Below are 27,976 nucleotides of genomic sequence, written 5' to 3'. Positions count from 1 at the left end.
TTCTACATAGCCACTCTCATCATCACAACAAATCTAAGAAGTTATTGATGAGGGTATTCATGATTTTTAGATTGGGAGAACAGCTTTTAATATATGATTTATTGAGTCACAGTTGAGTTGACTTCTCATTTGATTCATATCAACAAAGATAGTAATGGTTATTTATGGGCCAAGTACTCAAGATAATGAAAGCCAAAATACAATATTCTCTTCACTCAAGGAGATTATTTTGTCCTGATATTTTAAGGGACTCGTTGTTAAAGAAGCTCTATAAAATAGACAGAATTTGGATGCCTTCAAATGGTACAAGGCATGAGAGAGAAAAGAGTCAAGTTGGACATAAGGAGTAGTATGGTGATTTTGGAACCTACCGGTTTTCATCACAGGCTGTATCACAGGTGGGGCAATATTCACAGAAACGGCCAACAATCCGAGGATCGGTGCATTCGCACTTCCCACACACACAAGCCCCTCTCCCACTGCACACCTGGCCCTTGGAATTGACACAATGTTGGGCAGAGGAGGATGGACATTGGCAACGGTCTCCTTCCCAACCGTGGAAGCACTTGCATCGACCTCCTTCACATTCCCCATGCCCTGTGAGGAAAAAAAAAATAGGACATAAGTTCTGTTCTCTTTGGCTTTGGGAATAGTTCCAAGACATTTATTCCCTTTGTATACTCCATGGAAACCCAATGACAGGAAGATGAATGAAGCCGGCCTTCTTTACTATTGGCCTAGCATCAATATTTGCTAGGTCTAGAGAGTGTCTGTTTCCAAGGCCATTCGACCAGGAGTAATCTCATCCTATTTAATGTATTGTGTTGACAAGCGTGAAGTCAACTCTCCGTTAGGTTGGCATCGAGGCTGTTTCTTTCTGGGTCTGTTGGAGTCATTTAGACTCTGTCTCAGCTCAGAATGAGATCTCCTAGACTACTTGGTTGGCACTGCACCCTACTTTCGAAATTAAAAAAGAAAACAAAACACAAGTTTACCAACAAGATCCTGAACTCATGTTAATTATCCAAATTATAACCTGAAAAGTCAGGACATTCAGTTAAAGGTCTCCACGGTGTATAGTGTTATATGTAATGTTTGCCAGGAACTGAGAAGACAGGTCCATGAGTCCATGAGTCAGACTTTGTTGGCATCTGGGGATAGATTCTGCAAGTTCTCTGGTTATTGGTTAAGCCCTGCTGGGAAACAAAGTTAACTCAGAGAGAATAATAGCTTATTATTAGACTAAGTCCATTTGTTACAGCCAAAAGCCAATAGGGCAATGTTCATACCCACCCACTCCCAACTGATATATGCTTTTTTGTCTGAGTCTGTGTCATTTCCAGAGTTTAAAGTCTTAATCTGGGCTACTTGCTTGTAAATGTGAAACAATGGTCACAGAAAAGACTCTCTGAGAGAGGAGATGGTCAGCAACTTTAAAACAAAATAAAACAACTTTAAATATATGCCCTCCTGGCAGTGGTCAAGTTACTGTACCTCATTTGTATGTGGAAGACAGGACATTGATATTTGAGGCTGAAGAAAAAAAAAGTAGTGGTTGAAATCAGACTTAGAGTGGGACCACTGAAGCAGTGTCCTAGAGTTCAAATTTTGAAGGTGCTTACAATAGTTATACAATTTTATAGAAACAATTGTAATGATCAAGTAGTTAGCAAAAATACTCAAATGCCCAAAGGAATCTGTGATCCCATTGATTTTGAGGTTCCTTCCAATAATGTGATTTGCGATTAAGAGTTGTTTCCTGATTTTGTGCAGCTGCCATCTTTGTCTTCTTATAAGTTTACCATATAAAAGTCCATCTAGCATGCTACTGGACTGCTTGCTAACCCAGTGGGGCATTCTAGCCATCCACTTGTCATCCTTCATTCTTGCCATATGATAAAGATAATGATGACAGTGATAATAAATAATAATATTAGCTAACACTTAAATGGCACCAATGTGACATATATAGAAGACACTGTGCAAAGCATCTTACAAATATATCTGTCTGCTCCTCACAACAAGCTGAGGGAGAAGGGTGGTTATTTTATCTCCATTTTGCAGGTAAGGAAACTGAGTCAAATCAAGGTTGTGTCTTTCTCAAGGTCACATCTTGGACCTTGGAGGTGAAATTCAAACTCAAATTTTTCTGATTCCATGTATAGTGCTCTACCACTATGTGACTAGTTGACCTTGCCCAATCATTCAGATAAATAACATTATCAATCCTTTCCTTTCATTTTCAGAGCTCCTTATTGGGTGTATATTGCACTTTACATTCTCCATATACTGTTCTATTTCTCTTAGGAGTGACTATCACCTTTAATTATTTGAAGACTCTTGAAATTTTTTTTTCCTTGCACGCAAAGCTTGGGGATATTTAAAAAATAACAACTCTGCAATTGGCTGAAGGCAATCTGGCTGGCTCTTCTCTTGTTCAATTCTGGACCCAACATAATCTACATAAAACATATGGGATGATAGACATGTCCTGTAGGTTGCCCACTCAAATCCATGTTGTAATCTGGAAATAGTCATTCTTTAATCAGTTTGATTTTTTTTTTCTTTCCTGCTTGGATGATCAGGCCAAATTCGTTTGAGTGATTATAGATCTATTCTCAAAAGTTCTGCAGCTTTCTGAGGCTTGACATAATTAGTATTCTATCATCTCGTACTTCTCAAATAATATGATCCAAATATGATGGATCCACTATACTTGATGGAGAAAAGGTTTTATTTGTCATGAATCTTACAAATATTTTCCATTTTTCTTTCTCATAGTATTACTTTCCTTTTTATCTTTATATGTCCTTGGGATGACTTTGTTTACTTGTATATCTTACCAAACAAACAGCAACAACAAACAAATGAGTTTTGACTTCCATTGTTTCTCTCTGCGTTATAAGCAATTGTCTAACATTCAGGAGATTTTACAAACAAGTCTGTGTCCTAACCACGTATTGCCTTCAGTACTCATCTTTCCATTTGGCAAGTAAATTAGATGTTGCTAAGCAAGGCTCTTTCAAGACTTTTTAAAATTCCCTTGTTGTGGCAATTAATTTATATTGGTTAAACTTCTGGTTGAAATTATTATAATCAGTGTAGATATCACTTCTGTTGTCTTTCTCCCATGTTTTATTGTCAATCATTTGTTTAAATAGTATGTGATTAAGGTGTTTCAAATGTAAGTCACATGTTTTTCTTACTTTTTACTAATGATAATCTTAGTCTTGACAAATTGATGGTCTTATTGGTCACAGACAGCTCATTCAGGGCATACCAATAACAAATCTTTTCCTGTTTATTAAACTATGGTCTACTTAATATATAGTGTTAGAAGGTATATGCTATGGCTTGGTCCAACCAACTGTCTTCTTGAAGAGAGTACTTGTGATATAAAGACAAGGCAAGAGATTTATAGGCATTCTTCTTGAGCCATCTGTTATGTTATATATATATATATTTTTCCACTTCTTTTCTTACTTTAGCTTTGAAATGAGCAAGTATCAGAGTACGTTGACTTAATTTGTAGGGTCTTAAAATTGTTTTTTGTAGAATTTCTCTACTACTTGATCAACAGCAAATGGTGTTAATATATAAGTTACAATTACTTTTGGATTGGGCTTTCTGCAAATATTTACCATTAATATTGCAATATATGTTGGTTAAATACCCTATGAAGTAATGCTTCTTGTTGCCTTTAGGAATATGATAAAGCCTATTTAGTAAATGCTATTTTTGCCTCTGCAAGGAGGAACTATAAGCCATCCATTAATTTATTTATAATGATATAAGACTACTTTTGTTCATAATAATAATGTTTAGATTGACATGATTCAGCTCCTCATCCATAAGTCCCTTTGTGTTGGTCACTGGATAAAAATCTCTCACACAAATAATCAACTTAAAGTGAATAAACAGTCTAAATACGCTCTGATTCTTAAATTCTCTCTATTCCTTTCTTACAAGTTGGCATCCATTACTGGAGAAGTAAAAGGAGACTCCAGGATAAATTATCTGTTATTAGCAATAGTCAAACCTATAGTAACATGTCCTTTCATCCTTAGCTAACTTGGTCCTCTGAAAACAAACTCAATCTATTGTAAGGACTATACTTGAAGCCCTTCCATCTTGGTAAAGTTTTTAAAATCTTGTGCTTTATTTGAATAGTTTTATGGAAATAGTTACCTCTATGGTATGGAAAAGCCTCAGAATGGAAAAAAAAGTGTTTAAAATAAAATTACAAAATGATAAACTTACTCCTCCACTGACTATGTTTAAGTGTTTTTCTCCCCATTCTAATTCTTTTCCCTTCTTCCTTTCTTACTAGGATTCCTGTGTCTTATAGTTATTTTCCTCGTCATTTTCAAATGAATTTTCTTTAAAAAGTTGACTTGACTTGACTTGAGGACAACTTTATATTCACTCAAGAAATCAAAATGGATAATTAGGGTCCTGATGGTCATCTAAGTGTTGAGAGACATGGTGGTAATCTTCAGTAACACTCTCTCTCTGAACTATTCCTTACAGTCCAAAATGAGATACATAATGGAAAATCCCCAGCTAGATCAAAAATAGGACAAAAGGGTGGCTAGGACTTCTTTCCTTTCTGAAGCATTCTTATTCTCCCTATTAAAATAAAGCATGGCAAGGTAAATATCCTGAATACAAAATGTCTTTAATAAAAAAAATGAAGACAAAATATACTCTCCAAATCAATATCTATAAAAGTTTAAAGATTCATAGAGTATGGCAAAAGTTATTAAATCATGGTCTATGAACTTGCTTTTATTCAAGTACTTTAATAGTAATTTCAATACAATTAGTTTCATTTGTAATTCTTATATATTTTATTTCTAGCACTCCAATAAGGTATCCAAAGGCTTATGTTAGAGATCATAACATAAAAGTGTTTAAAACTCCTTGGATTACTGAAATGGGAAGAAACAGAGAAGCCAGATGATCACTGTTGGGGGATGTTAAGGGAAGTCTTTTTTTCCTCTTTGAGTTGGACTAGATGAGGCTATTGAAATTCCTTCCAAAATGAAACTCTCTGTGTGACTCTCTGAAATCATATAGTGAAACACCTTTATTTTACAGATGAGGGAACTGAGACCCACAGGCCTCAAAGTCCCACTTCTACTTAGTCCTCAAATCTAGATTCAAATTCACTATTCTGGTTCCTGATCCACTGTAGCATACTGTGTTTGTCCTTGACATGAGATATATCAAAGTTTTAAACCTAGACAAGACAAGGAAGAGTATGTGTCATAGTTTTGTGGCATTTTGCATCCACTCTGCAAATATGAAGGCTTTCTCTAATGAAATTGTTGATATTACTCACATAATAAGTAATTTAAATAAGTTAATATCACAAGTTAAAACACATAATTTAAATGTATTTGGCTAATCACAACCGAAATTTCCTTAAAATGGCAAGTTATTCTATTTCACCCAATAATCAAGAATTTTATCTAAGTCCTAGATCTTTTATCTTACCTCTAGATGGCAGTAAGTATGATTAGATAAAGAATTTATTAGCTGGCTATAATTTTAAAATATTATGTTTACGGAACACAATAGAGAAATAGAGGAACACTTCAAATGAAGTGCTTGACTCATTTTCATGATCACAGCTTTTGTGCTTGACTATGACATTAAACTGGAGATGTTTAATTTACATAACTTACATGTTTTTAGATATAGAAATAATAATAATAATAGCAAGTCAGACTTATAAATCACTTTAAGGTTCCCAAACTACTTTGATCCTTTCCTCATATGAGGTGAGAACTATTCCTATTCCTATTTTATGCTTGTAGAAACTGAGGCCCAGAGAAGTTATCTGCCCAGGGTCATGTAATAAGCAAATAAATACTTATTTGTATAATATACAATAATTTATATAATTATTTATTATGCTCACTCATAATACGTGTGTAAAATATCTGTAATTTCATCAGCTTCTCAGGATGGGAGGCCCTTCCTCAATACAAGTTATAACCAATTTATGATTGAGTAGATAAGTTCTAAAGAAGTACCTGATGGACACAGAGAGATTTCGTGATCTGTTCAGGGTACCACAGTCATTATGTGATAAAGGAGGGATTTGAGTTCTCTTCTGTACTTCTTGCTACAGTCTACAAGTCTCTATGCTTTAAGAGTTATTTATTGGAGACTCAGAATCGGTTTTGTTTTTCCCCAGATTTTTCCAAGAATGAGAAATGGGTTCATTTATGTATAGCTCCCAACAATTCTGAAAGAAAGAACATCTTTAAACTCTCATGGAGAGGTAATATTTATGTGTGCTCAAATGAGTTGAAGTTAGTGCATCTGATTCTGGCAACCAGGATACACATGTCAAGAATTACTTGGGATTGGCTCTCTTATTTCTTCTCCCTGTAAAAGGCCAGGCAATAGACAAGCGTTCCCATTTTGAAAAGGTTTAACACAAAGATGTATATGCCTTGTGGTACCTGACATTTTTTTGGACATGTATCTCATCTTAAGCCCTGACAGACAGGCCAAATCCAATGATGATAAATTTACATGTGGTAATTTAATGCAATGTTAACACATAGACCAGTGCAAAATAGAACAGTGAAAGTGTAATTAAAATTTCAAGCTCACCAGCACACAGGTTTCCATGGTGATACGGGCAGGAAAAGTCATCCATTTCACAGTATTTTCCATATACTTTTCCAAGTTTAGTTTTGTGACAGAAACATTTCCCACATATGCAGACACCTTGACCACTGCAAATGGGCTGGTTTTTTTGTGCCTTGCAACTGTCTAGAGGAGATTTGTCTTCATCAGATTGGCACTTGTCACCATCACACTGGGGGCAAGTAGGCTCTAAGAGACTTTCATCTACACATTTCTGTTTGGGGCTTCTACCATCATCACATTGGCAGCTACAGTTCCTATAGATGTGGACTTTGGTACTTTCGTTGAAACCAATAGGCTTGATGATGGCATAATCTCTCCCACCAGCTCTATCACATCTGTCCATGGTCACAGTGATATTAAAAAGAACCTGGAGAAAAACAAAGAACAGTGATCATCACAGGTTCCAGCCATCTCTCCTCCCCCAAACATATCTATCTCGATGTTCCAACCAAATGTGATAGGGAAAGCGGATAAGTAGATCTTGACTTTTAAGCCAATGTCATCAAGCATTTATTATGCACCTGCTATGTGCCAACAAAAGCAAAACATACCTTCAAAGAGTTTACAGTCTAATGGGCAAGAAAATTTCTTAAACTATCCATTAGATATCTCATACTATATATACATATACATATGTACAGCTTAAACTCAACATTTGAAACCTGAACTCATTTTTTTTGTCCCCCAAACCCTTCATTCTTCAAATTTTTCTACCATTCTTCCATGAGGTTTGTCAAGTAGATGTCATCCTTGACTCCTCATTCCCCTATCATACCCAATTTTCATATCTAGTTCCAAGTTCTTTTAATGTTAAGTTCCTCATTTAATTTCCACTCAGACATTTAGTTGATCTTCATAATGCCAGATCTAAGTTATCTTCCTATCCAATAAACTACAGTTTATCCCTAAAACTCCCCAAATAACATCTCTTCCTACTCTTACAGTCTTCTATCTCAATCTACCCCAGTCCCACCATATACATATCAATCCAGTGATAAGACTCTTCTTTCTATTCCTTCTATGGACCCTGCATCTCCAGGCATTCACTCTCCCTATCTCTATCTCCTGGATTTCTTGGATCCATTCTAGTATAAATTGAAAATCCCAATTTCAATAAAAAAGCCTTTCCCAATCCTCCTTAATGTTAGTGCTTTTCTTATGATGATTATCATCAATTTATCATCTATATAGTGTGTACCTAATAACTTATATATTGTCTCTGCTAAACTAGGAGTTCCTTGAGAGCAAACACTTTTTTTTTTAGCCTTTTTTGTATCTTGAATGCTTATTATTGTACCTGGTATATAGTCAATGCTTAATAAATGCTTGTTGACTCATTGAAGACAAACCAAATAGGTCCATAAAACATTTGAAATAATCAACAGGGGAAGGAGTTACTATTCCAGGAATCCAGACATGTATCTTGCAGATGGGAACATTTTAGATGAAGAAGGAAAGCAAGGAAGCTAAGAAAGAGTCACAAGGAGGGAGAAAATCCCAGGCATATGGGGATAATTGATGAAAATGCTGGCAATATGGAAATGGGAATGACTGAATGGTTTGTTGGGTGGGACAGACATGGAGGCCAATGTTACTGACTTAAAGAATACATGAAGAGGTATGAGGTATATAAGAAGATTTAAATGTAGCAAAGGGTAGGTCATGAAGGGCTTTAAAAGCCAAACAGTAGATTTTATATTTGATCGTGCAGGTGATAAGAAGCCATTGGAAAGTATTGAATAAGGGGGAGAAAGCAGGATAATCAGATACCTTTAGGACAATTAATTTGACAGCTGAAGAGAGGAAGGACTGGAATGGGAGAGAACTGAGGCAGGGAGCAAAACTGGTGGACCATTGAAATAGTCCAAGGGATAAGACAATGAGGGCACCAGTGCAGAGGCAGTAGCAGAAGAAACAATGGGCTATACATGAGAGATCTCATGAAGATAAATCAACAGGACTTAGCAAAAATAGATACTGGAAGTTAGCTAAAATGATGGAGGATGGGAAAGGAATAAGCATTTATTAAGCTCCTACTATGAGCAAAGCGGTAAGTTAATTGCTTTACAAACACTGTCTCATAATAGCTCACAATAGCTCTAGAAGGTAGGTGTCCTTATACCCATTTTTAGGGACTGGGAAAAAGTGAGATAAAGTGAGGTTCAATTATTTTCAGAGGGTCACACAACCAATAAATATCTGAGGCTGGATTTGAATTCAAGTGTTCTGGATTCCAGGTTCAGTGTTCTCTTCACTTTGTCATGTAAAATAAGGAGATAAGGATGACACTTGGGTGAGTAGGAAGTGGAGCCCTTGACAGTAATGAGAAAGTGAAGAAAAAAGGAAGATGGGGGTTAGAAGTCAATGAATTTTGTTTTAAAGACATTGAGTTTAAGTTGTCTACAAGATAATCGATTTGAAGTGTCCAGTAAGCAGTAGTACGTGTCACTGGGGGTCAGAATCAGTCAGCTAATTAAATCTGAGAATCATTGACTCCTTCCAATAACTCAGCATTTGATTTTTGATTATTATTGAGAGTGAGGGAGAAGAGATGTACAACCAAAGCACCAGATAATCAGTGATCTAGAGGAATATCAGAGTTTAGAAGGTTATAGAATTCAACCTAGATGGAACTTTTGAAATCACCTTCTTCTTTTGTAACTTAGGAAACTGAGGACCAGGATTCTCTCCCTCCTTCACCAAAGTCCCACAGGTAGCAAGGGACAGAGTTAAGATATCACCTCAGGACCTCTCATGCCAAATCTGGTACTCTTTCCACTATAACAAGTTACTCTTTAGTTGAAAAGGATTCAGTCCTTACTGAACATGTCCTCTCTGCCACAGATACAGGAAAGTGTCTTGAAGCTCTTCCTACCTCCTCCCAAAGCAACTTCTTCTACTTTTGAACAGTTTAATTGTTAGGGAGTTTTCCCTTACATGATTCCCAGACAAAGATGGCCAGCACCATGGTTAGGTCCACTCAGAAAAGTTAATGTAAAATTATGCCTTGGGAATTGTATAGAATAAGAAGGCACTGAATGCCTTGAGATCTGCAGTGTCAGCAATACTTTTCCCCTTTATGAGATCAAGGAAGCCCTGAAGGAAGAACCACTCTATGCTTCATCAATGTGGAGCTGAATTTTCAGCCATGGTAAACTCAGTGCAGAAAGTCCTTCCACCGATTTAGAACAGTACCTCCTTAATAACTTATGGTTTTGGAGAATTTCCAAGGGCAACGAATAGTGCAGTGAACTAGGTCTGGGCACGTTACTGGGTTGCACCAGAGGCAAACCAGCCAAGGCTGGTTCTCTCAGCTCAAATGATATGGGTTCAGCTGGGTAATCACCTCTAGGTATTACTCCCTTTGTGACTTGGAGTCAGTTATTTCAACTCCCCAAGCTTCAGTCTATTCCTCTATAAAATGAAGGGGATAGATTTAACAGCTTCTGAAGTTACTTCCCGCTTTAGGGTTGGCTCCTATAATTTCTATCCATAATCTCTTACTACTCTGGAGCAACAGATTAAGAAGAAACTATTAGTGCCCTTCCTTCTCATTTTGAAATTAGGTGGTGACTGCCGTTTTCTGATGTCAGCTTTCTTACTGACTCATGAAATCCAGCAAAAGAGCTCCAGCTGTTAGTAACTCATATCATACCATGGGACTGGCCCTGACATTGGGTACTTGTCCTATTGCTTTTGACTAATGTCATTTCCCATGCACTTAGTGCTTGGCACATAGTAGGTACTTAATACATGTTTATTGATGATGATCATTGATGATGATTTCAGTAGATGACCTTAGAGACAGACTGAAATCAAATCCAAATCTGAGTAAGATGTCTTTTTTGGTCTTCCTTATCTAAGTGCATTCCCGATGCAGTTACCTCCCATTTATCCTGTGTAGGTCATGCATGTAGATAGATGTTTACAGGTGGTCTCTCCATTTTAATGGGAGCTCCTTGAATGGGAGCACTGTGATTCTGACCTTCTTTGTATTCTCAGTGATTAGCACAGTGGTATAGCAGGAGCTTAAGTTTATAGATGAGGCTTTTATTTTATTCCAATATGTTGTTATTATAAGCACCAGCATAATAATCCATAAGGAAAAATAGGAAGATAATAACTTGTTCTGAATGCCTCTTTCTGAACTCCATTAAAAAGGATGAACATAAATTAATAATAAAAGTTACTATAGCAATCATTGCTATGAGAAGTCTCATAGCAATCCTTTGAAGGAGCTGTCCAAGTGTCATTAACCGAGAGGGCGGGATGGTGGCTCCTAATGGGCTGAAAAGGCTGGTTATCGTAAGACCTGGCTTGGCATTTCAGTTTTGGAAATTAACCTTCTTTACTTTGGGGAAGTGACTTCATCACCCTCCCCAGGCCTTCTCTTATTCATCTGTAACGCAAAGTGGGTGGACTGAGTGACCTCTAAGGTCCCTTCCTAACTCTGAATTCTCTGAACTTTGGAAGCATTAAGTGACTTATCCGTGGGCATAGAGCTGGTATATATCCAAGCTGGGATTGGAACGAAGGCCTCCTGGCTCCGAGCCCAGGGTTTTCTCTACTCAGCATTCAGAACTCGCCTGGGTAAAATGCAGGGTCATGGACTATTTGGTGCAGTGGATTGCTTCCACGGGCTAAGGTGGAGGACTGTTCCCCTGTGGCTTCTCCAGTTGGCTGAGCAAAATGCTCTAACAGACGTTCCTTCTGTTCTTTTTTCCCAGAGGCCTGGGAGGAAGGCTAAAAGCCCCCACTTTCTCCTCCTACTTTGTGCCAGATTAGGGAGAAACCTCTACTTTCTCTTCATTGAGGAAAAAAAGAAGTAGTTTCTCTTGTATAAGAGCAAGCCTTGTTTCTCATTTGAAATGGGAGTGAAGCTGCTCTGGAAGCTCTGAAGACCTCTTTTTTTCACCTCAGAGAGCCCCAGGTAGCATGGGGGAAGGGAGAGCAGCCATTCTTAATGGCTTCATCTCCTTGGTGGGCATTGCTACACCCGGAGGGAAGTATTTGGGGTTGGCACAGATCAGGCATCCTGTCATGGCTTTTTCTTGCCAGTCTCCTCCTCTTGGCTATCTCCGTGTGCTCCATTGTTGGCTCACCCTTAAGCCTTCAGACCCTTGAGCAATTCTGGAAAAGAAAAAAATCCTCTTTGCTGGTCTGGCCCCCACTACAACTAAGACACACAATTTTCTTTAGACTTCCTTGTTGGTCCATAGGCCTTATATTTAATCAAAGATTACAAAACTAAATCTATTCCATTTAAAATGTGTTAGGTTGACGGAGGCTATTTTTTTCTTTTTGGATTCTTTGAAAAATCATCATAGTTAGATGTTGCATTTCCAAAGCTGTATTTTTTTCGTGTCCATGAATCCTAAGGATTAACAGATGTGTGGGGGCACAAGAAGGTTTGTAGCATAAGGTGCTGCCAACATTAATAGCGAAGTCTAACTAAGGAGTTTATGTAATGAGGAGGTCATCTGAGTTTTCCCGAGAGTAATGCTGTTTGTACTACTCGGCTGAAGGAGAAAGAGAAAAAGAATTAGACAAAGAAGAGGAAGAATAAGAACGAAGGAAAAGGAGCCTGCCAAACCCCAACTATTGAGAGGAAGGCTTGTGTCTAAAAGGTTAACCCTTCCTGAGTGAGGCAATTTCAAGAATACCTTACTACATATCTCAGTTGTTCTTTTCCCTCAGAAAAAACTGAGATTATGTTTAACAGAGTTAGAATTATGAACTGTTGCAGCTGAATGAGAACTAGGAGATGAACCTAATCCAGCCTTCTTTTTCATCTTACAAAGGAGGTAGCTGAGGCCCAAGGAAAGAAAAGCATTTCAGATATACAAATTTGATGGTAAAGCTGAGAGTAGAGTGTGAAATCTGCCAGATTTAGGATTGTTAGAAAAAAAAATATAGATGGTGATCAAAGAATAACCAATAAGAATCATAAAACGGCAGGAATTTTAATATATATGTATATATATACACATATACATGTGTATATCTATTATATTTATATGAAAAATTTGATGGAGTTGGGATGGTCTGTAACATCCAAAGATTCTATACTTTCTGGCCAATCCTTGGGGAAATTATTTAAGAAATGAAGAACAAGATTCCTTCTAATGAAGCCTAGATGCACTCTCTAAAAAGAAAGGTGAAAATAAAAAATTTAATAATACATTCCCAGGCATCAGGGTCACCATTTCACAAAAATGGAAATATTGAGGAGAGAGGGAGAGAATTATAGAGAGAAAGGAAGGAGGGAGGGAGGGAAAGAGGGAGAGAATCAAATCATCAATTCCAAATTTTGTTGATAGGTCCAGAGAGTTTCATTAACTTAGACAAGGTCACCCATGTATATAGGGGGTTTCAGAAGCTTGTTTTTTATTATCCCAATATTTTCCCTTTATTTGCATGACACCCTTCCATATGAATTTTATTTTCTTTACTTTTCCCTTAATCATTGTGCCAGGAATCTATTTAAGTAAGTTGGAATCAGGGCTATCAATAAAAATAATCTGAGGACTTAATTCTAGTTTCCTCTAATTCTTGACCCCCTTTTTGTTCCCAGCTATATCTCAAGAGATTTGTCCTTGTCTTGTAGAATTTTCAGAGTAGAAACTAGCAAAGTGATAAAATAATGAGATTGATAAATCACAGACAAAGATTTGCAGCTGGAAGGATCCATGGAGACAACTTAGCCCAATCCCAGAGCATATAAGCTACTTGAGGGCTGTGTTCATGTACTTCCTGAAATGCTTGTTAATTCAAAGCCAGTTCTTTCTTTTTATGGATGAGGAAACTGAGGAAAAATGAAAGTCACAGAATTATTCAATGTCATGAATAATAGGTCTCTTCTGCCTCCAAATGCAGTGCTTTCCTTATCACACTACTGATCAAAAGACATCAGTGAGCTAAATTGTCTGAGTGATATGGAAAAGATTGGCAACAGTTTGGAGAACATATCTACATTGGCTCAGAGGTTGCAAAGACAAGGACTTTGGGAGTTCAAGAAATCATTTTATGTAATCCAAATATAAAAATTCCCTCAAAAACAGTGTGCCTTACAAATTCTCCAAATTTCAGTAAAATTTGCCACTTATTTTACTTTATGAAAAATGTGTCCCCAGTTTCCCCAATGGGAACAAGATTACCTTAGGATGAGACCAAACTCTATAATAGAACGTGTCCTAGTCCAAGTACCAAAATACCTGGATTGAAAGCTGAATTCTGCTGCTGGCTAACCATATGCCTGTGAGAAAATCAAATATTTATTAAGCACTTAAGAAGGACTAGCACTGTGCAAAGCAGTGAGCGAACATATACATTTCTGTGAGCCTCAGTTTCCTCTGGGATAAAATGAGGGCAAACGATTAGCGAAGGCCATCTCCAAGGTTCCTTCTAACTTTGACATTCTCCACTTGAATTCCCTGAAGGGGTTGGCAGGGGAGGGGCCCAACGTCTACCTACTTCATCGCTGCTGGTCACATTTCTGCATCCTTCCATCCCTGTATGTCTGCTCCCATCAGGACAGATGGCTGTGATGGTAAAATGGACTCCTTGTATCTGATTCTCCACCTGAACTCTCACTTCGGAAATCAGTTTCTGCAAAGGACAATACCTTCAATTACAGGGCACCGAGAGTCCCAACGAGAAGTGAGGAAACAGTCGAGCATATTCAAAGCATGCTTGACTTCATGGTTCTAGCACAATCAAAGAAAGACTGTCTGTCTGCAACAAAGGAATGAATAAAAGCATTGTTTTCATCATAGAGACCCAATTGTGCCTCAAATGCATAAAGGAGAACAAGAAACTCCAAGGAAAAGAAGCGGGACGCCCCATTTTGATCGCAGTCTCTTCGCCAATTTGTGCGCCTTACAATAGTTTACAAAGTTTTGCTCCATCTGGATATTCCCCAGATGGGCATTGTTTCTTAATGCTAATGCTCCCCTTTCCAAGTATGGCTCCAATAAAACAGTGGGGAGCCCATCTATCATCATCGAGGGTAGAGAGCCTTGACAGCTGGAAGTCTGGAGCATGCAGCTGCAAAAGAAAACATTTCACTTTCATAGACTTGAGCCCGTTAGAAAAGCTCGTGGACTTGATTGACAGAGATTTGACAAGAAACTTTCCTTACCGGGACCATTTCTACTTGTTGCTGCTTCACGGAGGAGATGTCTGCACTTGCCCCCACCTTTTTATATCATAATTGTAAGTAAGGGTCTGGAGGCTGCCAGGGAGTTGGGAAAACCACTGGCGCCTACCATTGACTGCCATGTTTGTCTAAGCCTCCCACCGTGGTAAGGCCTCCGACGGGGTCAGAAACACGTTTCTCGAATAAGAGCGCTTTCCCCTATACCACAGACATCAGTGCCAGTAGATTCTACGGAGCTTTGGAAAGTACAAAGCAATAATGCTCTGCATCTGAGATACTAGAGACTACTAGCTTGATCCATAAGTCCCAAACCCAGGAACTAAGGAAAGGAAAACTGAGGGAAGGCAGTAGAGCAAGGAGAGGAGATAACAGGGGAAGAAGCCTCAAACAATTTCTCAAGGGGAGAAGGGGCCAAGCTTTTAGTCTTCCATAGGAGTGTCATAAATAATGACCAAATCCCATGTCTTAATGCCAGGATGGCCTGGGTTTGAATCATTCAGAGGGTCATTAGCCATGTGACACTGCTTGGATTATGTATCTTCTCTGCCTTAGTTTCCTCATCTGTAAAATGAAAAGTTGGATTGGATTCAATAACCCCACTCTTTAATCTATATGCCATGAAGAATTATGAGAAAAATAGGAGAATATTCCAACTGACTTCATTTTTCAGATGGGGAAAGCAAGGCCCTCCAAAAGTAGGTAAGTTTCCTGTAGTTCCACATCTACGTAGAAACACTTGTAAGGAAGATTACTTAATAAATGTTATTGATCTTAATTAGATATTTTGGGTAAATTGAAGAGGAAAATGAACTCCTCTCTCCTCCTCAGTGATCCATGAGAAGAGTCTTAGTTCGGGCCTGCGTTTACTGCTTTTGAATCTCTGAAACAAAGGACTCATTTCTGTTTAAACATATAAATCGATGGGTAGATGAATCAATGAAAGCTATTGGTTTACACAAATGATTACAGACTTGTGGATGATGAGGATCACCTAGAGGAAATACCTTCATTCAATCAGCTTTCTCAGGCTACCTCATGACTGACTTCTCTGACTTGAAAATCCAAGCAATTTTAGAGGACGGAGCAGAACGTCTCCCAGTCCTGGAATATGGAAGTTAACCCCGTCACTGTATGCAACTTCCTTTTCATGCTGCAAGTGTTATGCAACCTAATTAGGAATGGAGGAAATTAGTCCATAGTCACTGTATTTCACATTAGGAAAGGACACCAGAGGCTACCAAGTCAACCAATCCCCGAGCCAGGGACAACCCCACTCATTGATGATCCAGATTTAATCCAAAGATCTCTTCTACCACTAAATCTGCCTCCTTGCCATTCCCACTGCTTTTGTTTCTGTGTCCAGGGTCAAGCAGAACAAAACTAATCCCTCTTCATACCCTATCATAACTCTTCCACACTCAATATTTTCCTTTCCTTAAATTGATTCATCTATGAAATGAACTCAAGGTCCTTTACTCTCTTGGTTGTGCCTTCTCTGGATACTATAGAACTGATTCATAATTCTCTTAAACTCTGCCAATTTCCATGGCTCAAACTGAGTAGAAGACACCAGCTGTGCCCTGAATAGGTTAGAGGACAGAAGCACTGCCTCATTTTTTATCCTGGACATTGAAGCCTCCTTAATTTAGCCTCCAATGACAAGAACTCCCTTGGTGACAAAGCATACTCCAGAATATGGTTTGCCAATGGATCATAAATGTTTTAATTTTCAAAACTGCTTTCATTCAGCAAATATTTATTAAAGCACATACTGTGTGCTTTAATCCAATAGTCTGGATTGACTTTTCTGCCAATGAATAACAGTTTTTCAATTATGATGTATATTTATGTGACTCATGATAGACTATAGAGGACAACTGAAGCCTAATAGACTGCTTGGCAATACTGAGTTTTATGAAAATCCTGACATATAGGATATGTGCAAAACCAGTAAGATGGCATTGCATAGGGTAAAGTTTCATACGTGGCTTCAGAAAATCTTGAGATCAAGATGGAGGAGTAAGAAGGAGATGTGCTAGAGAAAGGTTAGATGGTTTTAGTGGCCTGAAAACTCCATAGGAATGAGTCATCACTGGAATATGATGGCCACCAAAGTCCTAAATCACATAGGTTTCTTTAATGGAGGCTAGATGTCCAGATCTAGAGAAGCAATGCTCCTGTCACACACTGCCTTTGGCAGATTTCATCTAGATACATTTGGTTTTGAGGGGCACAGTTTGAGAAGGACCATTACAAGCTAGTTATGCTCTATGAGAATCAATGAAAGGAAATGAAGAAGTTGAGAAAACCAAAATGGCTCCCTATGGAAACCAAGGCCAATTATAAAATTCTGTCTTTTTAAGCCCTTCATAATGTACTTTTCTAGTATTCTTACTCCCTATTTCCTCCATGTCCTCTGTGACCTAGTGACACTGGCCTTCTTGCTGCTGCTCACACATGACATTCATATCTCCACATTTTTTTTTTTGACTGTTCCCCATACCTAGAGTTCTCTTCCTCCTCATCTCCAACTCCTGTTTCATGAATTATATTTTTAGCTCTGTATCTGGTACATAGTAGGGATATATTCAATTCTTCTTGGTTGATTGATTAATAAAATGAGTGACATCAAGAGATATCCTAGAGAGGCTAGAACTAGGGCAAAGTTGGTAAAGAGACAATTTTGGACTTGATAAAAAAATATTCCTTCCATTTCTAGATATTTCAAATTCAAAATAATGTGGTGGTTTAGAAGAAGCTTTTCCTCTTGAAGCAGAGGATGGGGGGACACTTGTGAGGTACGGGCAGAGGAGAAAATCAGCTGGAAATGGGTCAGAATTAATATGGTAGACAGCTGAATTTGTCCTTACAGGTTTATTACATTTATGGAATGAAGAAAATAATTATTTTGGTGAATTGTCAGACCTAAGAATTACCAAAGTTGAGAGTGATGATTTCTCAACTTTCTTTGCTTTTCTCTGCCATCATACAGTATTCATCTTGGCCATATCTGTCTACATATGTGAGTGTGGATCATTTTCTATGTCTGTGTTGTTTACCCCTTGTACAATATATAAACTCCTTGAGATCAGGAATTGTGTATATTTTTTTATCTCCCAGTGCTTTACAAATTACCTGGTGACCAATAGGTATCCAATAAATGCTTGTTGATTATTGAATTACTCTTTTAGGAAGTCACTGCTTTCTACATTTTGACTGACGTGGCTAGTTGACTCAGGCTAAGACCTTTTCAATTCAGTTTAAGGGAAGTGCAGATTGTTTAACTTAGCTGGCTTAAAAAAAAATTCTCCATCTGCCTTCCCCTGGGGTTCAGGGCAGTGCTCAGCTAGGTAAAAAGAATGCCACAAGCCCTTCATAATAGAATCCTTACTCCCTAGTTCCCTCCACGTTCTCTATGACACTGGCTTCCTTGTTGCTGCTCGCATATGACACTCAAGACTGGACATTCTCTGACTGTTCTCTATACCTGCACTTCCCTTCCTCATCATCTCCATCTCCTGTTACATTTTTAGCCCTATGTCTGCTATAAAGTAGGTTTATAATAGAATCGTCTTGATTGATTAAGAAAATAGGTGACACAGAGAGATATCCTAGAGAGGACAGAACTAGAGCAGAGGTGGGGAAGAGGCTACCCTCAATGAGAGAGATGGTAGAATACTTTCTGGAGTTTTTATAACCTATAAGTTTGCCTAGTTTTTCACTAATTGAGAGGGAGTCGTCAACTGTTGCTGTATTATCCATGCATCTTGCCTTCTAGCTCCTTTTTTGCCATAGAAAACCATGTCCTGAAAACCCTCAAATAAACAAATAAAAAGAGAGACTTGTGCCTGGTCAACATACCTGATAGGCATCTACCACCAAGTTGTTGAGGTTTGCTGCTTTTGATTCAATTTGGCCAGCCACAGTGCCAGGTAAGAGGGGCAGGAGATCCTGTAACAACACACACACACACGGTTATAGGAGGATAATCTGTGATGGGTTCCTGAGCACCTGTGGGGCATTTCCTGAGTGTCTGGTGCTGGGCTAGGCAGAGATCTGGGGACCTCAGACCATTATGCCGGGAACTCAGAATTGAATTGGGAAAATAAGACATTCAAATAATTCATGAACATGACCAGATTACCATACACCTGTTTTTGTTTTGGCCATGGTCTATGGTGGTGTTGGAGTCATTGGGAGGCTTCTTGATTTCTTCCCTGAATAAATACCATATCCCAAATCTGATTACTTGTCAGGGAAGTGTATTTAGGAATGAATGATTGAGCAAGTACTTCCCTGGTATGTACTGTGTATAAAGCACTGTGCTAAAGAAAGGAGACATGACTTGAATGGATGGAGAGACTGCAGTAAAATGACTGACTTGCCCATAATAGAAATAGGAGCTTCCAAACTCTGAGCAGCAGCCAGGCAGTGAAGTGAACAGAACACTAGAAGATCTAATTCAAATACTATCCCATTCACTACTGTCTGACACTGGGGAAGTCAGTTACTTAACTTGGAACCTCAGTTTTTCATCTGTAAACTGAGTGATTAGACCCTGGGGAAGTGAGTTACTTAACTCTGAACTTCAGTTTTTCATCTATAAACTGAGTGATTAGACTTGATGGCTATTAAGGTGCTCTCCAATTTTGTCTGATTCTATGATTATTTTTTCTCCCGTTAAGGAGGAGGAAAGCAGGGTAGAGGAGACAACAATAATTATTGGAAAACTGAGGTGAATTAGTGGGTTAAGGAGTAGCTGGGAGGAAAATTCATTGCTATGAAGAAAGGTGAAGCCAAAAGATCTGCAAGGCTATGATGACCTCCTCCCAGGTCAACTTATCTGATCTCAGCTTAGAAAGCAGAAAATGGTGCCATATTCCAGAGCTGGACCTTATCCTGGCCACACCTTTGGAATTTCCCTATTGACAGCTCTGATTTGCTCTGGACACCACTTTCCCTAATTGTAAAATGAAGGATTTGAACTAGATGGCTGCTAGGATCCCATAGAGGTAAAGTAAAAGTCAATTGTACATGGCTAGTAGTTGTAGTAGCCAGTGAGGATGGTGATACTTTGTGAGCACCTGACCCAGTGACTCTATCTCAGTAATTTTTACAGGGCTAGTAGCTTTCATGTCCCTAAGATATAAGAAATAAAATATCATGGAAGATAGAGATTTTCAGAAATATATGAGGGTATCAGAAACTGCTGAGGTCATGAAGGTAGGCAGTTTCAGTAAGGTGCTGAGGAAAAAAGGCACATTTTGGGGTGTTTCTGGATCATACTTTTCCTCAAAGACACACTGAATAACTCATTCTACATTACTTGGGTTTTCTCTATTTGCTCTGCTCTGTTAAAGACAGGTACTTTGTCCTCGAAGGAGTGCAAGAAAAAAAGATGAGGCACTGAGAACTGGGGAAATCATATCTCAGTGATCCTATAATTTGATCTCTTCATTTTAGACATGAACATTAGGGGCAAGATTAGGAAAGATTAGCCCAAAGTCACAATCATAATGATAGGAGAGTCACATTCTGAACTCAGCTCTTCTGATATCAAATCAAAGACTGTTTTGCACAATGTCACTCTCATTCACACCTCTGAAGCACACGTCAATGTGAGTTCTCTCACTACTACGTAGTTTCCTCAGAGTATCCCAACTCATTTTAGATCACCCTTTAGACAAAGAATCTAGAGGAGGAAGAATTAATTTGGGACAGGATCCTGATGAATCTTGGCTTGGTACAAGACTCATCCCAAACTGTGTTAGTGAAAATGAGTTGAAATTTCTAGGGTACACCATAATTGGATCTAGTCATATTAAGCCATATTCTTAGAGTTATTTCCCCATCAGATTGTATGGTCTAGACCAACTTTGTCTTTAGACAAAGACTAAGAATAAGAACTAAAAAGGTAAAACATGAAACCAATGGTTATCCAGTTCTTCTCAGTAATGAACTCTCTTTGAAGTGTTCCTTATTATCTTGGGAGTCAGAATAGTAAAATGCTGAGAGTGTAGGATGTAGAACCTAAAGAACTGAGTTTTCTGAATCATTCACTTAATATTTTTGGGATTAGACAAATCATGTTCACTTTTTGGGGTCTCCATTTCCCTACTTGTATCAGGAGAGTGTTAGTGTAGGTAACCTTCAACTTTATTTCTAGCCTTAAATTTGTGATGCCAAGGTTACTATTTTGAATTTATAGATAATGATGAAGAAGAAGAGGATATGGAGGAATCATCTGACCCCAGTCTTTCTCGATATATTCTTTTGTAGTATATACTAGCAAACATGATGAATGAGTAAAGGAGGGTCAAAAAGGGAACCAGCAATATGCAAATTCTCATTTGTGGTTCCAAAGAATTTCTTCATTTCAGAAATACCATTAATTTGATACATGAATAAAATTTCAAAAGCAAAAACATTTCAGAATTTTCCTACCTTGTACCAATGAAACTGTTTTCCTTGGACTGCAAAAATAACATTAATATTGTTGTCTATTAATTTTTCTGCAAGTTGACCCAGTGAGGGATGCTCCTGTAAAACAGAAGGGAATAGAAGTCACATTTAGGAAATAGGCTTCAGGCCTATGGGTTCACATTGAAAGCAAACAGGGTCTACATTTGGAACCGAAATGGACTTCTGAAGCTACCTAGTCCAATGTCCTTGTATTATAATTGAAGAAATTAGGTCCAGTTAAGTGACTTGCCCATGGTAACAGAGATCTTTGCCCAAGTGTCAGAGGTGTTGGCAAAACCCAGGTCATCTGATTCCAAAGCCAGCATGGTTTTTCACTATGTGAGCCCTTTGAGGACACAGTTTTCATGTTCTGAATCCCTAATACCTAGAAGAATATGCTTGATGTATTGTAGACACTTAACAAATGCTTATGGAATTAGCTGGGCAGAGTGCAGCATAAGAGTTCCTGTCAAAAGAAAACCAGCATGATCATCTTTATATCATGGAGGTCAATGACAACAAATAGCTCTACTTAGATGGTGGCAAGTCAGCACCCAGAGAATAAAAAGAAGGCATTTCATCTAATAAAGTTACATTTAACACCTCTCTAGACTAAATGGGGGAATTAAAGTAGTGGGATTTCTGTAGTGTGTCTGACTTAGAAGCCAAAACTCATTAGTAGGAATTCCATTTTGAAGAGATGGGGATGGACTAATGCAAAATAAAGATACTTGTGTATCTTGTGTGATAGAATTCATTACCAATAAAAGGCAGCCTTTCAGTTACAGCATGCAAACTGGAAACAAGAAACAAGATTTGTATCTCTCAGCTCCTTTGCCAGCACCTTGATCATTAGATCAAGCTGACCCTGCCTAGTCAAACAGAATCTATGCTGTGAGCTAGCCTGTTCCCATAGCACCAACTTCTCATGCACTTTTCCCTGACAAATCAGATCCATACCCAGTCCCTTGCTGATGGCTTAGGGAGGAGGAAGAAAAGTTGAAATTTTTCAAAATGAGAATGATAACAAAATATATTTTATGGTTTAATTTTTAAAATTTTTGGTTTAAAATCAAGTAATAGGGTATGAAAATGAAAAGGTGTGAATGGTCTCTTCACTGATAGGCAGTATTGACCATAAATGAGAAAGTGATAAATAGGAGAAGGGTATAACTGCTGAACACAGTGAGTGTGAATATTGAGCTGGCTTCTTGACCTGTTTAAACAAGTGATTGAGTTCTCTAAGATGTAGATGCAGAAAATATACATAAATCCACCAGGGAGAACAAGAAACAGATATCAAATGGAACTAATATGTAGGTGGTTCTGTAATGATCTCTTCTCATTAACTCTCTTCTGAAGGGAGGCATTATAGGAAGTAGAATGCAAATTTCAGAAGACAAAGGTGGCAAGAACAAGTAGATTAACCCAAGCATATGCAAAAGAAACTTATTTTCAAAATATTCCTGTTTTAAAGGTTCCCAGGAATCAATTTTCAAGTTATCTCCAAGCAGAAAAGATAGCAAGAGAAAAGCAAAGTTTCTATACAGTTTCAGCTACTTCCTCTGCCCCATGAATCATGGTGAACATGGTCTAGGTACTAACTACTGGCATCCTTGATGAAAATATGTGAAAGTAATCATCTGGCCTTAAGAGGAGATTTTTCTGTAGCAGACCCAGTTGTTGTAGAAGTAGAGCAAATCTAATATATTGCTACATATACTTTTTGTTGTTTTAGAAATAGTTTTGGCTGGGAAGAACAACATGAATCTAGAGTGTCTCATGTATATGCATAGTAAAATTATGCAATATTCTACAACAGATGGGATCATAGAGATAACTCAGTCTACAACAAGCCTCTGAGTACCAGCATCAAATGAGGTAGCAAAATGAAGACTGTTCACTTTGAGTGATTGTAAGCATTCTAGAGAATGTCCTGTACAGCATTCAAAGAGATGGCGGCATCCACGTTGATAATGAAATTCTCCAGATATTGATGTTTGTGCACAATATTGTGCCCATATTCTCAATCTTTGGGATGCCCTTAATGAAGTGAATGATTGTTGGAAAGAGATCATGGATAGCCATCAAAATAGAAAAACAAAGTGGATGAAAATGCCTATTACTGAGATTTAACTCTCAAGAGTCCAAAAAGATTTGGAGAAAAATCACACAGTTTTTTAACCACTACTATTAGAGGGAGAATCTACATCAATGAGATACAGATTCCCAATAATAGTGAATTGGCAATGGATTCTCACTCTTTCCTGAGAATATTATAGTTTACACATCATTTCCTTCCCATAATCTATTATTTAAGTTGAAGAACTGAGATAGAGGGAGGTGATCTAATTTGCCAAAGGTAATCTAGCTGTAGTGTCTGGATTAGCTCTTTGGAAGATCTCAGGACCAGCCTTGATCTTAGTGGAGGAGTGAAGTATGCAGGAGAGCCACTAGGATGGTCAAAGATGGAGTCTCTCCTTATTTCCAGGCCTCTCAGCTCTTAAATACCTCAGTATGATTACATCATTACAGCACACTAAGCATGTGCCAACTAGAGAACCATTATTTCATCAATCACACTGAGCAAGTGCGAACTATAAGCACTCTGCTAGTCATATATAAATGCCTCTATAAGCATCCCTTACTTCAAGTAGAACACAGGTGGTCACACCCTCCTTGACTTCTCAGGAAGGATGAGAGCACCAAATGGAGGTGATCACACCCTCGACTTCTCAGGAAGGGTTAGAGCACCAAAGGGAGTGATCACACCCTCCTTGACTTCTCAGGAAGGGTGAGAGCACCAAAGGGAGGTGGGGAGCCAAAGCAGACATTGTCAGCAGGGTCCCTCTGGGCTGAAGGGTCTTACCCAGAGTTCCTCCACTATCTACAACCCTCTACATCTAGTTAATAATCCATGAAGCTGAGTCATATATACCCAGGTTTTCTGCCACCAAATCAAAAATGTTTTATATATGTAAGAGGTATTGTATATATCTTTGCTGAATCGAATTGTATTTCTCTATCTCTTGCTATCCTTTGGCTGGAACTCTGACCACATGGTCCTACCCGCCTGCCCACACATGCAGTAGTACAGCACAGTGCTTAGCATAAATGGAATTCTTTTGCCTTTTTTACAGAATTGTTATGAACCCAGTTCATCTTGTGATTAAGATTTCTGTCACTAATATGATTCAAACTCAAATCAAATTTTAGTCATGAGTTATCGCAGGATAAGGCTGATTGAAAAATACTGCAAATTTTTATTTACAGCTTCTATCTGTGGCTCACATAAAAAGTATCATCTATCTGGATAGCCATCTACCCTGTGATAGATGGTTGTAGGGAGTGCATGGTGAGGGATCTCCCTCTCTCAGTTCAGGATCGTACCTTCTCTGCAATTTAGCCTTTTTAAAAATAGTATTTTACTTTGCCAAACACATGCAAAGATAGTTTTCAACATTCACCTTTGCCAAACTTTGTGTTTCAAAAATTTCTCCCTCCCCAAGACAGCAAGCAATCTGATATAGGATAAACATGTAGAATTCTTGTAAACATATTTCTACATCCATTATGCTAGGGAAGGAAAATCAAATCAAAAGGGGAAAAAAAGAAAAAAATCCAAGTAAACAAAAGCAACAAAAAGGTGAAAATCCTATGCTTTGATCTACATTCACTCTCCATAGATCTCTCTCTATAGATGAGGATGGCACTTTCCGTCACAAGTCTATTGGAAGTTCTGCAACTTCAAGAGTTGTCCGCAATCTTTAAGCAAGGCAGATTTCCCCAGGATCATTCAATTATTATGAGTCGAGATCTGAATTCCCATCTTCCCAACATTCAGATGAGCTTTCTCTATCCTGCTTCTTCAAAAATACATGTGAAAAACAAACCCAACTGTGTTAGTTATGTGACTATATACAATACTTCTTTCCTGCTTCCAGGATTTACTCCAATGGAAAAAAAAAATCAAATCAATATCATTTATTTGTTTTGGTTAAGGGCAGCAATTTCAAATGGCAGAAAGAAACATCACTTGGCTTAGTCGTTGCCTACTGAAAATTAACCACGGAGCCAATTTTATTGATGAAGTTAGCTCCTAGAAATAAAGAACTGCAAACTGCAAATATAAATAGCTGTTTCATGCCAATTAAGTAGCTGATTAGACACATCTTTTAGCCTTGCACCCAATGGAATCGATGTCAAATGAGTACATTGAAGTTGCTTAACAAGCGACATGCCTAAGGTTGGGTAAATCTAATTGTAGTTTGAATTTTTTAAGCTCACAACTACTTATTGAATATGTTGGGTTTGCAAAATTGGAACACATTTTGCCAAACATTGCCCCCCACCCTAATTCTTAATTTTTAAACTCATGTGAATTTGAAGGGAGATTTAATCCATATGTTTTTAACTTGTTTACATTTAACTCATCATAACATTGGTTTTGAAAGAGGTATGCACGATTTAAGCAGTCTTCTGGGGCTTATTAATGCTCCCTCCTCTATTGCCCCTACAAACAGGAAATCACATTGACCAAGGATGCATCAACTCCATCTTGAGAAGCACTTGTCTGGTCAGCAGATTAGGAAAAGAGGTTCAGTTGAGTTTCCAAACTTGGCAAGACAGATCCCCTGAACCCCTGAGGGGAGGGTGGGAATGGATGAAATGTTTTAATAGAAAATTCCAAGTATATTGGGAGAGATTTTCTCTTTCATTACAAACTTAGAACAGATGTTTCAATAAGCCACTGTTGACAACCAAATGGTGGATGAATTACCATGACAGAAGCCCCCTTCTTCTTCATGCAGCCTACTATCATTACCGCCTTTTATCTTTCCTGTCTCCCCTTTCACTAGCCAAGAGAAAATCCTCCCTCTTGACTAGCAGGCCAGGTCGAGTGACATCATTACTCTCCCAATGCACTCTCCCCCTCAAACTAACCTACTACAGACTGTTTTTTTAAACTTGGAAAATAATTAAAAGTGATAAAACGTATTTCAGGGGCAGCAGGGAGTAGTGAATGGGATGGGTTCAGACAGTTGGTAATTACTTAAGGGTAAAAGACCGACTCCTCTGCTATTTCTCTTCTTCACTCACACTTTCTCAGAGACCTGTGGGAAGCAACTCATAAAAGTCTGAGAATAAGGGGAGGGAAAAATGATTCATGAGGAGCAACATCGGGCATAGAGATAGCTGAGCGGAGGGAGGAAGGACAGACTTTTCATACCTGGCACGCCATGGTAGATGGGAAAAGTGGAGCAAATCAGTGTATATTTTGATAAAAGGAGATTCATAAACTAAATTTGTAATAGCATCAAAAATCACATAGAACAAGTGTGAAAAATCAAATGCCATTGTAAGATTAGAAAATCAATTTTAACCAACCAGAACCTCTACCTTCAGTAAATTATTTTATATTCTATAATAAGATAACATAATTTTAGACTTTTATCTGAAGAAGAAACTCACTTCTTGACACAGTCAATAAAGGCATTATTGACTAAAGTAATTAATTGGGTTGACTGATTTCAAGGGAGGTCACATGATTTATGTACAATCAATACAACTCACCAGATATTTATTCAGAGCCTATTATGTCCTGGGGGAGTGGAACAAAGAAACTTCAAGGAGAAGAGAAATACAAATACTAGAGATATCAAGAAACATCCTGAATGAGAGTGGACACCTTAGCTGTATCAATTATGTACACTGGTTAGGCATTAGTGATCAGCAGGGATAAAAATGGTCCTGGATCTCAAGAAGTTTACAGTGTGGTGAGAGTGATGGACAAAAATAGTAGAACACAAAGAAGAACATGTTAAAGGCAAAAATAATAGTAGGTAATGAAGCAGGAAAGATCACTCTCCACTGAGGGACTAGAAAAGGCTTTGGGGAAGAAGTAAAAGGATTTCAACAGGTAGACATATAAAGTGTCTAAAACAAACAATATTTGAAGGAAACTTTTGAAGGGAAAATTTGTGATTTCATGTTTAAACTGTAGTCTTGGTATTTTGACCAAAAAAAAGAGATAATCTGAATTCCTTTTTTTGTTGTTGTTTAAATCAAGTAAGAGATATATTTTTGGCTTCTTGTTTGAACCATTTCATATTTAGAATAATAATAAACCAAATAATATAAATAATTCTCAACTCTAAGCTAATGTGTAATAGATTTCTAAAACTATATTTCATATGTTCAGAGACTAAAATTTATTATAGAATCTTTTAAAGATAATTTGCTCTCTTAGAAAAAAATTACTTATTGCGAACTTACTTTTTCATGTAGGATATTTTGTGCCTTTTATAAATGTAAGAGTTGTTATTTTTATATTCAGAACCTTAAGTGGTTGTTATACTTCTTATATCTTTTGCCAATTTAAATAATTTGGTAAACTTTATAAAGTAAGAAACATCATATCAATGCTTTTGAAAGTGAGTAAATATGGGATTGGTGAAAACAAGACAAAACTGGAGGACAGCTAGAAGTTCTGTTCAGAGGAAACCCATGGAGGCTTAAAGATAAGTAAATGGCATGAATTAATTCTGGAAAGGTAGAATGGCAATAGACAGATGAGGAGTTGTACTCTGAGGATAAAGAGATTAGAGTTTAGCATATGGACAATAGGAAGCCACTGGAAATTTCTTAGTAAGTGAGCACCACAGAAATTTGCATTAGGAAGATTTC

The 27,976-nt window shown here is 37.9% G+C and overlaps 1 protein-coding gene across 4 annotated transcripts in view; it reads right to left on the bottom strand.

Moving 5' to 3' along the window:
* The window catches only part of ITGB8 (integrin subunit beta 8), a 106,880-nt gene that overhangs the window by 9,854 nt on the left and 69,050 nt on the right, over nucleotides 1–27,976 (bottom strand). For all 4 annotated transcript variants that reach the window (XR_007947868.1, XM_051963201.1, XM_051963202.1 and 1 more), the window contains exons 7-11: nucleotides 21,272–21,367; nucleotides 18,689–18,778; nucleotides 14,143–14,277; nucleotides 6,631–7,036; nucleotides 372–597 (exon numbers count right to left, since the gene is read on the bottom strand). Coding sequence is in view for 3 of the 4 variants with exons in the window: in XM_051963201.1 (XP_051819161.1) it covers nucleotides 372–597; nucleotides 6,631–7,036; nucleotides 14,143–14,277; nucleotides 18,689–18,778; nucleotides 21,272–21,367 (953 nt within the window). In the remaining variant the exon portion in view is untranslated. The remainder of the gene's footprint in view (nucleotides 1–371; nucleotides 598–6,630; nucleotides 7,037–14,142; nucleotides 14,278–18,688; nucleotides 18,779–21,271; nucleotides 21,368–27,976) is intronic.

Source organism: Antechinus flavipes, chromosome 5, assembly GCF_016432865.1.
Source record: "Antechinus flavipes isolate AdamAnt ecotype Samford, QLD, Australia chromosome 5, AdamAnt_v2, whole genome shotgun sequence".
Classification (NCBI taxonomy): Eukaryota; Metazoa; Chordata; class Mammalia; order Dasyuromorphia; family Dasyuridae; genus Antechinus; species Antechinus flavipes.
This window is presented reverse-complemented; position numbering and strand designations above follow the sequence as displayed.